Source organism: Halichoerus grypus, chromosome 5, assembly GCF_964656455.1.
Source record: "Halichoerus grypus chromosome 5, mHalGry1.hap1.1, whole genome shotgun sequence".
Taxonomy (NCBI): domain Eukaryota; kingdom Metazoa; phylum Chordata; class Mammalia; order Carnivora; family Phocidae; genus Halichoerus; species Halichoerus grypus.
The window spans coordinates 94,756,129-94,770,439 of NC_135716.1; the positions used below are offsets into that span (position 1 = coordinate 94,756,129).

At 52.9% G+C, this 14,311-nt stretch overlaps 1 protein-coding gene across 1 annotated transcript; it reads right to left on the reverse strand.

The window, feature by feature from the left end:
- Positions 1 to 620: 620 nt before the first annotated feature.
- WNT2B (Wnt family member 2B) lies at positions 621 to 6,913 on the reverse strand. Its single transcript, XM_078072601.1, has 4 exons — positions 6,698 to 6,913; positions 5,385 to 5,662; positions 4,667 to 4,931; positions 621 to 1,654 (listed from the first exon to the last, which is right to left on the reverse strand). Exons 1-4 carry the CDS (start codon positions 6,822 to 6,824, stop codon positions 1,425 to 1,427), a joined length of 900 nt encoding a protein of 299 aa, XP_077928727.1. The 5' UTR covers positions 6,825 to 6,913; the 3' UTR covers positions 621 to 1,424.
- Between the last annotated feature and the right edge of the window lie 7,398 nt (positions 6,914 to 14,311).

The window sequence follows — 14,311 nt, forward strand, 5'->3', positions numbered from 1 at the left end:
AGGTCCGTCATGACTGCGAATTTCTATGCCACTTTGGTCTTTTACAGTATCACCAGGCAAGAGATAGCCATTGTCTGAGTCACATAAAAACAGGACAGGACGGTTTTGGGGACTCCATGTCCTAGCCTCTAGCTTACTAAGTCTACCATCCCTGGAGACTCCTCTACTGCAAGCTTAGTTGAAACATAGCATAGAAGTAGCATAGAAGAAACTCCCCTATTTAAGCCAAAGATGGAGTGAACAGTAATAATCACCAGGACTTGGACAGTCACTAAAAAAAAATTTTGTTGAATAAATGGGGAAAGGCTGCTTTCTGAGCTGTTTACCATTTTGGCCCCAAGCCCCAGCTCTCCTTCCCTCTGTAGCCACTGGCTTCCATTCCCAGCTTTGAAGACCAGGATCCTCTCCTAAAAATTGCTCAAGCCAAAGATCCCTGCCTAGTATACCTGCCTAGTATACACTGATGCCTCATGTGGGGCCCTTGAGATCAGACCTGCTACCCTCTCCCACCCCCCATGAGTCCCATACCTTTTACTGAGTATTTCCCAAACCTGGCTGACCTCTAGAATAATGCATAGGAACTTAAAAAAAAAAAAAAAAAATCAAATCCCAAGGCCTAGGTAGGCTTACTAAATTACTCTTTCTCGGGAGTGTTCCAGGGTATTCTAGTGATCTGGTAGGCATAAGAACCACTACATGCCACTCGGTTTGAACAGGCAGCAGGTGAATAAGAGGCGAGTGAGCAACATGCTGTCTGATATAGGTTGAAAAGAGGCGGGAGATTGGATGAGAATGTATGTTTGTGTAGTCATATAATTTTTTTCCCCTACAAAATACAGCAGTTTATAAACCTATGAGCATGTGAATGGAACCTTGTCCACTATGGCTAACTCTTATCTAGCAATCCCAGACTCTTGATAATGGAAGAAGGTTGTAGCCTAAGAGTTTCTTTTGGGGTACCAGGCAGTGTGCTCAAACTGACCCAGGGAAGAGATGTGGTTTCATCTCTGTCCCATCTCCCCTCAGTCAGGTAGGAACACAAAGAAGCTCTCCCCAGGTACCCTTCCTCTTGCACACACAAGAAGTGTCAGGAAGCCGGTGCAAAGGAAAGGAAAGATGAGCCTTGACCATGTGCTTTAGTGCAACTTCTATCACTCTGAAGACCCCTCCCTCTTCCACTCTCCCTTCTAACCTCCCAAGGGGGCAGTCAGGGAGCCATTCAATTTCTTAGATCCCCTGTCAACTCCTTCCCAGGGCTAAGGAACCAGTCAGGACACGAGAGTCCTTCTGGATTACTCTCCCAAGTCCTTAAATAGAAACTGTAGCAGCCCAGAGTTGAGGGTAGAGGAAGGTGTGCATGCAAAGATCTTGTGCTTTTGAGTCAGGAGGTTTGAAGTAGAGGGATGAGTGAGGTATTTCTGTGTTCAGGTCTGGTCCAGCCACTCTGCCTTCTTGGGGGCCTTGCAAGTGTGGACGTCCACAGTGTTTCTGCACTCCTTGCATCGCACTGCACAGCACCAGTGGAATTTGCACTCACACTGGGTGACACGGGTGACTCGAGTTGTGTCATACCCTCGGCCACAGCACATGATTTCGCAGCCATCCGTCCCTTTAGATGTCTTGCTGCAGACACGGCCCGCAGTGCCTAGGGAACCTGGGTTGGGGAAGAGAGAGAGTGAGAACCAAGCTACCTCTTCCTTCAGCTGCTCTGGGTTCCCTTACCCACATCCTCACGAGGAAACCATAAAGAATCCCTTTTCCTGAAAATATGCCCAACTAGCCAAAATGACCATCTCCTTGCTTCCCTCTGCACCAGCCTGGCTTCTTCCCACCATCAAGGCTCCCCAAAGACCATTGACTTCACCTGCAACAACCCCCCCCCCAACCCGGCCAATACACAGCTCCGTATCTCTTTCAAGACCTGGCCTTAAAATGCTCCCAACTGTTAAAGCTGGGTAAGGGCTCTCCGTGTTTGAAGTTATCCATACTAAAAAGTTAAAAAAACAAAAAACAAAAAAACAACTTAGCCTATAATTTATCTTTTCCAAGAAGTCTTGCCACAACTCTGATCCAGCTACCATTTGTTAGTATTTTGGTCCTTAGTTGATATTTTATTAAGTTGTACCATACAGGGAAGTAGTATAGTATGGCCATTAAAAGCACAGGCCTTATTGTCAGATTGTCCAAGTTTAAATTCCAGCTCCGCCACATCCTAGCTATGTGATTTTGCAAGGTAGTTAATCTCTCTGGACTTCAGTCTTCTCCTATGAAAATAGGCATAATAATAGCATCTAACTCAGTGGATTGTTACACTATGTCTATAATCTCTGTTCAACTGAGGAGGCAAACTGATTAGCATGACTGCCCAGAAGCATATCCCTATGGAATTCCTACAGAATATCCCTTGCCCCTTACAGTAGGAACTCTTGAAGGGTAAGGATGATGTTATCCCCCTGCACAGAGAATGCTCAGGACTTCATTCTGACCAATTTTAGCAAAAGAGATCCTGACAACAGATCATAAAATCATAGAATTTTGGATGGGATGGACCCTAGAAAGTACCTACCCTAGTGTTTCCCCAGAGATGGGACATGAACTGGCCTGGGGGCTGAAGGAGGGGAACAGACTGACTGATTCTCTCACAGCAGGCTGCACATTCTACTGCCATATGCAAAGAAAATGCTAGAACTTAGGACTTCTATATTTGTTTTTTATCTCATAAACTTAAAATCTCTACTTTGTGTGTTTTATAATGTACATATTAATACAGTGGAATATATCTATCTGTTATAAGTAAATATCCACATTTTGGAGGTACATACTCCCAAGCATTTTTTATCGATAGGAATATACAACCCAAAATGTTAGGAGGCCACTCCTCCAGCCTGTGACCTAACTAGTCCTACTCTCTCCTTCTCCTAACTCCAAGGACTGGGGCTTAAGTCCTTCTCTTGTGCACCCAAAGCCTCTTCTATGGACTGGAGCTGAGCTCTCCAGTGTAATAGCCACTAGCCACATGTGATCATCTAGATTTAAATTAACTAAAATTAAATACAATTTAAAACTCAGTTTCTCAGTCACACTAGCTACATTTCAGATACTCAATAATCCCATGTGGTTAAGTGGCTACTGTATTGGAAAGCACAGATGTAGAACATCTCTATCATCACAGGAAGTTCCAACTGGACAGGACTGCTTTGGAGGGAATTTCTGGCTCCTTACTCCCTTGTAGGATGACTTATACCCTTTGAATTCCAGGCCCCACTTTGGGTTTTATGAGACTTAATTTTATGCCTCCGAGGAAAACCAACGCATACAGGACCCATCCTCCCTTCTAACTCCAAAGATCCTACCCCAAAGGTGCATTTTAGGTATGGCAGCCTAGGCTTACACCTTGGATGTTATGGAGTTATTTCAAGACATTCAGAGAGTAGACCTCTGAATTGCATCACGTAGAAAGAAAACATACCTAGTGGCAGGACGTCACTGGGAGAATTGGAAGGGCTCTTTCCACCCTTTTTCTCCTAGCACCATCCAAAGGACACAAACTACTTTCTGTGTTACTTGGGTGAAGCCCCACCCTCTTTCTGTGCCCAGTTTTGCTCTGAGCCACTCGACTCTCCAGGAATGACCGTGATGGGTGAAAACAAACAGAACTGAAGACAGCTGAGGTCTCTGGCTCTATCTCACCCAAGGCCTGAGTGCCAAGTCTACAGAGAAGAGCCTGGGAGCGCATGACAGACCAGGGGAAGAGCTGTTCTTTTGCACAGCAGGTTGTTCCTTGTCTAACCTGTCTGAACCTGAAATATGAGCCAAGATGGTGACTTCTACTCTGTGGGGGCAATAGCATATCAAGCTCCAGGATCCCCAAGAATTCCACCATAAATATCTGGAACAGATTGAAAAACAATTTGCTGCTTTCTGCTAGTGGTTAGCCCTGCTGGGATTTCCTCTTTCCTTGCTTTCCCAGTTCCATTTTTGAATCTTCAATGGCAGCACACTGGATACAGCCTTTCAAGGCCACTCATGGTCTGATCCAAACCCATCTATCTACTTCAAGTCCCTCCATCCCAAACCTTCACTCAGTCAGATTAATCTGAGTTCTCGGTTCCGAGAACGAACGTGTACTTTCCCACCTGCCACTCTGCTTCTCTGCCTGTTCTTCTCTCTAGGCTGTCCAGGTAATCCCTACACTTGAAGAAAGAGCTTAAGTTCCACATTTTCAAATAAGCTTTTCTGGATTTCTCCAGTCATCTGTCTTTTGCAGTTGCATTTGTCTCCCTGTTACATCTCATTTCTTTAGCTAGGCTGTAAAGAGCCAGAGACTTAGGGCTCCATCACATGCTTCTTCTGTTCAACCCACCCATTGCTTGCTATGGAAAATGGGTGACTCATTTAAACATTCCCTGCATAGTACCTACTGTACCCCAGATGCTGGGGATAGAAAGGTGTGACAGATGACCTCTCCCCTGCTTGGGCAGCCCTGGGACTGGTGGACTGAGGCATTCACCACCAATCTCATTATCAGGTGTTCGTGTCGGGAGGAGACCGACTCCTCCTACAGTACCGCTTCCCTAACTCCTGAGGCTGACCACACCGTGATTAACCAGGGCTGCGTGCACCAAGAGCTGGGGGCTCCATATCCCTACCTGCTTTCCTTACTCACCTGCAGCCTTGTCCAAGACACAGTAGTCTGGGGAGTTGTCAAAGTAGACAAGGTCAGTCCGGGTGGCACGGCGATAGCCTTGGCGGGCTGCTGTGAAGTTGGCGCCATCCTGGGTTGCTGTCACCTGCACGGCGCCATCATAGCGCCGCCGCAGGTAATCACCCGTGCGGCGGAAGTCTGAGAGTGCACGCCAGCAGGTGCGCAGAGTACAGGAGCCGCTCACGCCGTGGCACTTACACTCGAGCTTCAGAAACCGCCGCACGGCCTGGGTGGTGGGGAAGCAGGTGAGGGAGAGGCAGCCAGTCAGGGCACTTTTTAGTCCTCCCCGGGGCTAAAAGCAGGAATGCTCCGACATCTGCCGGACCTGGCCTAGGCTGGACAGAAGGGCCATCGGCTGTTCTCTCCCCCTATCAGATCCCACCCATTCTTCCTGACCAAAGTCAAGAATCTCTTCTTCCATGAATCCTTCCTGGAACTTCTTCCCCTCTTTTCTCTGCCTTTCCCTTCTTTCCACCTATGTGAAGACACATTATGCACCTGGTTGAATCTAGGCATTCCCAAGCTCCCTTGCATTTACTGCTCCAATGCCATGGGGGTTGGGGTCTTTGGAAGTGATCCAGAAGCCTTTAGTGCTTCCACCTTCGCATTCAGTCCATGATCACACACCCTGGTCACCCCCAGCAGACATGAACGTACGTGCATAGACATGAGTACTGACCGTGCGACCACAGCGGTTGTTATGTAAGTTCATGAGGGCCCGGGCATCCTTAAGCCTCTTTTCCTTGGCATCCACAAAGGCCTTGGCAAAGCGAACACCATAGTGGATGTTGTCACTGCAGCCACCCCAGTCAAAATCCCCACGTTGGTCATGGTGTCGGCCACGGGTGTAGGGGTCACAGCTGCACACACTCAGTTCACCCTGGCTACAGGCGCGGGTGATAGCATGGACCACCCCCGCTGACGAGATGGCATATACAAATGCTGCCTCCCGGCTGCCTGCAGAGAGAGAGGGAGAAGTAGGGTTCAGCAGAGAGGCCCACATCTGTCCCCTTGTTCAGCCCACACAACCCCCAACTCTGCAACCTCCTCTCTTCTTGTCTTTCCCAGAGCAACTCCTGTACCCCCTTTATTCAAGGCACCCTTCCCTTCCAAGAGCATTCCCCAGAGTATCTGACCTCTTCGCCTTGGCCCTCACCACTCTCTATCCACTTTGTACATCTGACCTCTTGGGCTGACCTGTACTCTTGCCTTCTTCCAAACTCCCTGGGTCCATCCATTGAAAAGTTTCACAGTGAGTCATCCTCTCCCACAGAGGGGATGGCTCAGCTAAGCCTGCCTCGGTCCACATTCCAGGCCTTTTCAGGCCTACTCTGCTGGACAGTTCCCTTACAATAGAGACCCCCAGCCCAGGGGTCAGCCTGTTTGGGGAGACCTGCTACTTTCCCCGGCCTGCTTCCTTCCCATCCTGCTCTTGGCGATTGATAACTCATCACCCCTGTCCCCCAGACACCGCCAGATTCCCATCTCGTTCCCTTTCTCCTAGTTTATTGTCTAGCTCGGCTTAGCTTTTTTGCTGAGCTGGGGCCAAGCCGCCAACTCTCCAAATATTTACATATCACCTTTCTGTTTATCCCTTGCCGCCATTACTGGAGTGTTGGGAGGGTTGGGGTGAGGGTTGGGCTGAGGGTAGTGATGGTGGCAGTAAGAACAGAGCAGCCATTCCCAGTCCTCAGCCCTACACCCAGGCTGGGCTTGGGGACGGGGGGGAAAGGGAAGAAGGGAGAAGGAGGTGCCAGGGAATGCTGTACCTTTGTGCCATTATCCCAGAACACTGGAATTTAGAGGGGTCCCTGCCTACATCTCTCAGTAACTGAGGGTCGGTTCCCAGCCATCTCCTGGGCTCTGCCCTCAACCGTCTCTCTGATGATGAAGCAGTGTGGAGGAGAGGGGAGGAGGATCATGCCTACCCCCCACCCCCCACCCCGGGCACAGAAGGGGAAGCAGGTGGGGCAGGGTGGAAGAGGCCCCTACTTCGGAGCATGACGCGGCCAAAGACAGTGTGGTCCCGGTCCAGCGTGGTGCAGTTCCAGCGGTGGTGGCGGAACTGGTGCTGACACTCCCGGATCCATTCTCGGGCGCCCTCGCCCACCGAGCGCATGATGTCTGGGTACCGCTGGCACAGCTGCCGCTGCCGGCTCACCAGGCCAGGGATATTGTCACAGATCACTCGCGCCCCCAGGGCCCCGATGTACCTGCAAGGTGGAGATGGCCCTGTCAGAGCAGCCTGGTCCTTTTCCTGCCTCGGGAGGGGGATCAGGAGGGGAGAGGTTTGGCATTCACAGCTTGAAGAGGTTCCTTCCCCTCCTCCAACCCACATTCCCGGAGGCCAACGGGTGCAGCTTTCCCCACAAGCTCTGGAGAAATGGTTATGCAGTTGCAGAGAGTCATTGAGTGGTCTCTCACCATCATCCGCTCCCCAGCCAGAGGCCAAAGTGACACACACTTGCAGAACACGGGCCAGGCATGTGTCACATACATAGACGCCGTGGGCATGTCACACAAACCCATTGCCTGTTTATTTAATAAACATTAAGAGCCTCAGAGAAAAATAAACTAACAAAACAAGAGTCTGAGACAACACTCTTACACCCACATGTGAGAGGCACGTCCTACATGGCTGGTCCATGAAGACATGGTTTGGGGGAGAAGGATGGAGACAGGGAGGGGCCGGTGGGAAGAGACATCATGGGCAACTGGGAGGAATGCTTACAGCTCTAGTCAGATCCGTGTAACTAAAACTCCTCACCCCCAATCCTGAGGTCTGGGGAGGAACACTCCCCCCACAGATTTCCTCCCTGTACCCTTATTTCTAGGTCCCACGGCCTTTCTTAACTAACGAGTCTTTGAAAATCATCCTCCCCAACCTATAAGGGATGATGTCCTGGGTGAACCTGCATGGGCAGAGGGCTGTTAGCAGTGGGAAGCCAAAGCCAAGATAAAGCAACAGGGGTGACCCTCCCCATATTCCAGTCCCCAGTCCACCTAATTCAAGCAATTGGAAGGAGGTCAGTTGGGGTGGGCTACTAAAAGTTAGCTGGGTTGCTAGAGTCACTCCCAAATTTCTCAAGGCAATATTTTCTCTTCACTCAAACGCTCTTAGCCCTGGACTCCACCGCAAGCCTTGGGAAGAATGTTTCAGGGAAGACAGGACTGCATCGTGACCTTTTCTCCCCACAAGGCCACCAAATGCGATCTGACCCATTCATCCACTTCTCACTCCCTCGCTGTCTCTCCCAACATCTAGCACCTTCCTTGGCTTGCTGGGGATTCTCTGTTCTCCTAACACATCAAAGGGATACCTTTGTCCCCTTCTCTGAACAGGTGGGGGTCAAGGAGGGCAGTTGCTGCTACAGGCTGGAAAGATTTGGTTTGGTCTGTGAATGAGCGAGCCTGTGGTTTGGGAAAGATCCCAAAAATGAGCCTAGAAGTGGGTGAGGAGAACAGAAGGCAGCCAGTGGGGAGAGGGGAAAAGCTGGACCGCCCTGGGCTCTATGTCCCCCTCCCCCCCCGCCCACATTTGCGCACCCGGCCCTCACCCACAAACTAGGTCACCGCTGGTGACACCAACTCAAACAAACACAAGGAGGGCTGATGCTTGCCTCTTCTGGAGCTGAGCAGGGCTGATGGGGCCCATCTGTCCCCGGGGAACAGGGAGAGGGCTGGCCCACCACTGACAAATCCCATGGAATCAGCGTCCCCAGCAGCACTGTCCATCAGGGCAATAGCTTCCAGGAACAAACAAAATAAACACCCCGGGCTGGGCCAGGCCGGAAAAGGCCGCCTGACGCACAGCCTGGAGTTACACCCACTGCCGCGGTGCTTTGTTTGGAGAATCAAGACCGTTGGAATTGGAGCTCGTCCCTGTCTCACCGCCGTTCTGCTTCCCCAGTTCAACCCAAGTACTGCTCTAAGCAATGGGTGTTTGTTTTTTTTACTGGGGCTTGGAAAGAGGGGGGTTGGATGGGAATGGGAGACCAGTAATCCAGCCCTCATGAGACAGTCTGGAGTGGGGCAGGCCAAACTCTGGCAAAAAGTCCTTCCTGTGGTCTGACTTAAATCCATTCTGCTGCAGCCCACATTGGTCCTTCTTGTTACATCCTCACTGAGCGTGGGAACATCTGTTCAGTATCTAAGACAGGAAGATAATTATGTTTCTCCACAACCACCCATACCCTCTAAGTAGCTGCACTAAGTACCCCACTAAGATTCTGCAGAGCAGGGCGCTTGCCTGCGGGCCAGTGGTCAGGCCCTTGTAGTTGGTGTGGGGGCCTCCAATAAAACTGAGCCTGAGCCCCCTCTCAATTCAACACATGCCTGCAGAATGCCTACCGTGTGCCAAGCATGGAGCTCAGCTGTTAGGGCACAAAGATGTTTAAGGCACCCCCCAGCTCATTGGCTGGTAAGAGGGGGTGAAATGCCCCGACTCCAGCTCTGTTTTCCCTTTCAGAAGTTTTCACTTCCTTCCCGGCTTCCTGCCCCAGAATGCTCCCTACACCTGCTTTTGACCAATTCACATCCCTTCCTTTGACAGAGTGACTCATACCCTACTCTAGCCCCTTGCTTCTCAAAGTGTGGCCCCGATAAAGAACAGCAGTATCGGCATCATCTGGGGATCTGTTAGAAATGCAGAGCCTTGGGCCCCACCCCCGGCCTACTGAATCAGAATCTGCATTTTTACCAACATCCCCAGGTGATTCAGACACCCTGTTCCACGAAGGTAGGGATTTTTGTCTGTTTTGTTCACTTTGCTATCCCCAGAACCTAGAAATGTGTCTGGCACATAGTAGATACTTAATAACTGTTTGTTGAATAAACACCTAACTGCTCTGATTTACTGCCAACTCTCTTTTCCCCCTAGCCGGCCATAAACTTCATTTCAATTACAGCCTCACTCCTGTTGACATTGCCAGCCTATTTGCAGATGTTTTATATTTGTGTCTTTTTAATGAGGCCAGGGATCCTCTTTTCATTTCCCCTCTTACAGTCCCTAGTGTACACAATTCAGCCCAGCCCACACAGGGCTTTGAATGCAGGGATAAAACTATTACTCTCCCTGGATCTCTCTATACCACATTTATATGGTGCTTTACAGTTGATAAAATGTTTACCTTAACAAAAATCGTACGAGACAGAGAGATCTCCATTTTACAGATGAAGAAACTGAGGTTCAGGGAGTGTAAGTGATAACACCCAGCTCTGTCCATCAGGGCTAGTCAGAGGAGAACCAGGTGAACCAAGGACATCTGATTCCAAAATCCAAGTTCATTTTCATCCCAAGAGCAAGAGAGACAATACAGTGCTTAACCAGGAATAGAGCAATCTAGCTCCAAAACTGGTGTGCACTTGGGCAAGTCTCTTACCACTCCCCTCCTAGCCCTCATTGTCTTCATGCGTGAAATGGGGATAATAATAGTATCTACCTCCCTGGATTACTCTGGGGATTGAAGAAGATGATGCTCATAAGGTACTTAGCTCTAGTGTCCAGAGCTTAGTAAAGGCTCATGAAATGGCAGTCGTCGTTGGTAACAATAATGCTAGTATTATGATACCACTCTGTTCCTCTCCCTTCGTGAATCCACGAACACTGTCCTGCTCTTGGGATTCCCTACATCCAGCTCCCTGCAGAATGCAAAATAGAAAAGGGAAGCACATGCGAGGAGCCCCCTATTTCTTGTTCTGTTTATCACAGAATAAGAAGAGACCATCTGTTTCCTCCTCCAGCAAGAGGTGGGGAGAGGGAAGGAGTGACTGGAGAGTAAGGGAAGGGCTGTGGGGAAGATCAGACTGTTAGCTGGCGATAGTGATGACCTTCTGCTCCGGATTGGAACATGGACACACACAGAGTCAACAGGCATCTCTTCCAGGGTTTGGACAGAATATCAATCTTGCTGGGGTTTTTTCCTAAAGGAAAGAGAGATAATCACCTTGGGTGCCTGACCTGCCTTTAGAAAGCAGCTTTCCACTTTATCTCAGAAGTGATGACCACTGAGGCAGTCATCTAGGGCCTACAGCTGTGACAGGTGTGACTCAAGGAGATTGAAATGACCTCTGCACTCACTCCCCGTCCTGGATCCATTGCTGCCTTCCTCGCTTTCACTGGGACTGCTGAATCCCTCTGTATCACTGGCTTGCCCCCTCTCTAGCTCTTCTACCCAGAGTTTTTCCAAAATATTTAATGTGAACCACGTGGGGTGAGAGTAGAAGGGAGAAAGGAAAGGAAAGGGAGTAGCCAAGTAGCATTTGGGGACTGGGAAGCACGCTAGTTGGGTCTTTAGGAAGCACTACCAGGATGCTGAAATTAGCAAAGTGTCGCTTCATCACCTAAACACCAAGTGGTCCCCAAACTACCTCCCAAACTGGTAAGAAGCAATCAAGAGTCCCTAAAGGCAAACTGCCATCTGGGATGGATAAAGATGGGCAGTGGTCACTTCATCCTCTCTCCATCGGGCCACTGAACACACAAATCCCCAGCCAAACTGAGCCCCTGATGGTAAAGGGTGGCTCTGTTGAAAGGCTTTTCTCCTTGTCGTCCCCTCTTCTCTTTCCCTTCCTAAAAGAATGTTTCAAGCCAGATGTAAGATACGGCCTCCCTTCTCCCCCATCCAGAACCCCCTCCCTTGCCTTCCCCAACACTGCAGAGATTAAAAAGATCCAAAAGAGAGATTTTTCTGAAACAGGAAAATGGGGGGTGGGGGGTGGGGATGGAGAGCAACGCATCTTGAAATGATAGGAATCTGCAGCCCAAGCTTGCTGGCCCCTCAGCCAGCCCACCCCTCACCCTTCTAGCCAAGATTCCAAGTCTAGAGGAGAAAAGCCACAGGGTGCAAGGGGAGGAGAGACCCCTCTTTGTGGTGGGGAGGGTGGGGGGGAGGGGCAGCGTAAGGAAAGGAAGGGGCACTGCATGGGTAGGGAGGGGCAAGAGCCCAGTCTGAGGCCAGTTTGATTGGGGGGGGGGGTCAGTGAAGAGGAAAGATGAGAAGACAGTCTTTTCTCAGCCCAACTCCCCCCCCCAACCCCCCCCCCCAGAAGGTGGGGGAGGGGGGAGAGCAGCTCTTTCTCCTGAGAGAAAATGATGAATGCCATCCAGGGCTGGGGGGGGTGGGGGGCCGCAGGAGGATTCGGAAAAGAACAGACATCCAGTGGGTGTTTAATGCCTTTTGCCTCATCTGCCCTCTTGTGAAGTGTCTGGAGTCTCAGGCCTGCAAGAAATCCGAGGGGAGGGTCTCTTAATACTGTGGGACTCCAGAAGCCTCTAGTTCTTGGAGGGGAGAGAGATGGAAGAGATAGGGTGGTCATCTAGGGGAAGAAAAAGGAAGAAGGGAGGGATATCAAGGTTCGAAGTAACCTCCTCAAAGCTGCCACTGAAGACAAACGCCAAAATTATGCAAACCCAAGTGTTTTGTTTGTTTTAATTGTGGGAGTTAATGGAGTATTTTTGCACTGATTCCATTTCTGAACCTTGCGCTGCGTGCTGCAGCCTCCCCGAAGTCTTACTGCGTTCCCGGGTGGGGTGGACGAGCGAGAGGCCCGTGCGCCCTTGCTAGCTGCGCTTTTCTCCACTTCTCAGGGGGGCGACCGTAGGCGATCAGAGGGTCCTTTGGACGGCCACCCAAGGCCCCCCGGATAGGCGACTGGTTCCTTGAATCCACCCTGCGAGAAACCTGGAAAGTAGCTTTTGCTCCTAAGAGGACTGAGCTGAACTGGAGCGGGCCCAGCACACGAGAGTCTGGGAAGTCTCGACCACCGGGCGTCCTTGCTCCGAATGCCCACGGCCCACCTCGCTGGGCGAGCTGCACACCTATCCACCCACCTCCCCCCACACACTCCGCGACTTCGGTGACAGTCCTGCTCGAATCGTCTCTAATTCCGTCGAAGCGAAAGCCTGGTCTGAGCAGCCCGTGCCAGGAGCTGCGTATTGCCTCTGGGCGCCTCCGGCCGGACTCTGCCCAGCGCCTCACCCTCCCCACCCCGAGAGCCGCGCTCACCACCAGGATGTGTCTACGCGGGCCGGCAGCGTCAGCAGCAGCAGCAGCAGCGGGCAGGCAAGACCGAGGCGGGCCGAAGCCCGAGAGCCGTCGGGGGCCGCGGGTCCTGGCGCGAGCGCGGGGACAGGGGCGCGGGTGCGCCGAGGGGGGAGCTGCGCGGCTTCCTCCGCACTACCCGGCTTCAGCATAGCTCCCCGATGACTCCCGCCGCGCGGCCCGGAGGGGCGTGGACGGGGCACCGGCTCGGGGTACTCAGGCTGCTCCCACCTCACCCCCCTGGGGGGCCATAGGGCTCGCCGCTGGCCGGGGACCCAGGGGCACCTGGAGTCCAGGAGCCGGGTCGCAGGGTCCCGGAGAGGGGCGCAAGGAACGGGGTCCGGAAGCCGACGGGGGCGCGCCAAGCTCGGGGTCCGGGACGCGCTGCCCCGGCGCTGGGCGCGGTGTCAGGGGGTCGGCGGCGCGGAGTGGGGCTGCGGGCAGAGTGTGCGGACAGCCCCTCGGCCGCGGGCTCTCATTGGACGGCGCGGGGCGGGGCCGAAGCCGGGGACACGCGCGGCCCTCTGGGCGGCTCCGCCCGCGTCAGCCCCGGGCGCTCCGCAGCGCCCGAGGTGTGGCGGCCGCCTCCGCCCCTCGGCGCTCCGCGCACCACCGCGCCGCGCCCCCACCTGCTCCCGCGGGACGCGACGGGGCGCGGGGCGCCTTTCGGAGCCCGCAGCGCCCAGTCCCGGCCGACGCCGCGCCACCGGGTCCTAGCGTCCTTCATGCGGCAACCCCAACTTCCGTGGGTGATGGCCTGGAGCGCAGAATGGGGGGGGGGCTGCAGGCACTTCCCCTGCCCTCTAACCTCCAGTGACACTGGAGCTGAGCCACGGAGGATGCAGTCATTTCCTCGGTCCTTTCTCGGTTCTTGCGCTTCTGTGAAATGGGTAGAACCTCTGCCACCGGGAGTTGCGGGAGGATCTTAACTCCCTTTCAGCGCTGCCAAACTGGGGCGCCTTAGACAGCCGGCTTCAGGTAGGGGCTTCTCTCATCTAGGGCTTGCTGCTCCTCGTTCCTCCCACCCGCCTGCCCGGCCCCGATGCTTCCCTCTGGCCTGGGGACCGGGAGTCGAAGGCGGAAGCGGAGGGGGCACACCTGCGGACCGGACAGGGACTCCCCGCCCTTTACCGCCCGGCCTCAGCAGGACTAAGTCTCTCTCGGCTCCCCCGGTGCCTCGGTCCCCCACCCCCTCGGGCGGGGCTGCAAGTATGAAAGAATCAGAAACAGCTGGGCGGCTTTCCCGAACCAGAGGCCAGGGTGGGGGTCCTGCTGAGAGAGTGGAAGCCCCGGAGCCATTTCTCCCCTTCGCCTTTCCATCCTTCCTCCTCCCCACCGCCCCCTCACCCCCTCCGCCACCCAGCCCCTGCACACCGCCCCGGGGCGTGGTAAATCAGGAGGAGGTGTGGAGGTGCCCACTGCTGAAAGTGGCACCCCTCTTCTCTCCCCGCACTCACCAGGCAGGCACGTAGAACCTCTGGGGTCAGAGTGGCCCTTCACTGAGATGCAAAAAGTTTTTAAAACCCTGGCCTTACAACTTGGAGAGTTTGCCCAGGGAATGGCC

Excerpts from the sequence above, each read along its gene's own strand:
- WNT2B (XM_078072601.1), bottom strand. The coding sequence starts at position 6,824 with ATGCGCTCGGTGGGCGAGGGCGCCCGAGAATGGATCCGGGAGTGTCAG. Across the intron at positions 5,663-6,697 it reads TGGCCGCGTCATGCTCCGAA|GCAGCCGGGAGGCAGCATTT; the intron begins GTAGGGGCCTCT and ends CTCTCTCTGCAG. Across the intron at positions 4,932-5,384 it reads ACAACCGCTGTGGTCGCACG|GCCGTGCGGCGGTTTCTGAA; the intron begins GTCAGTACTCAT and ends CCCACCACCCAG.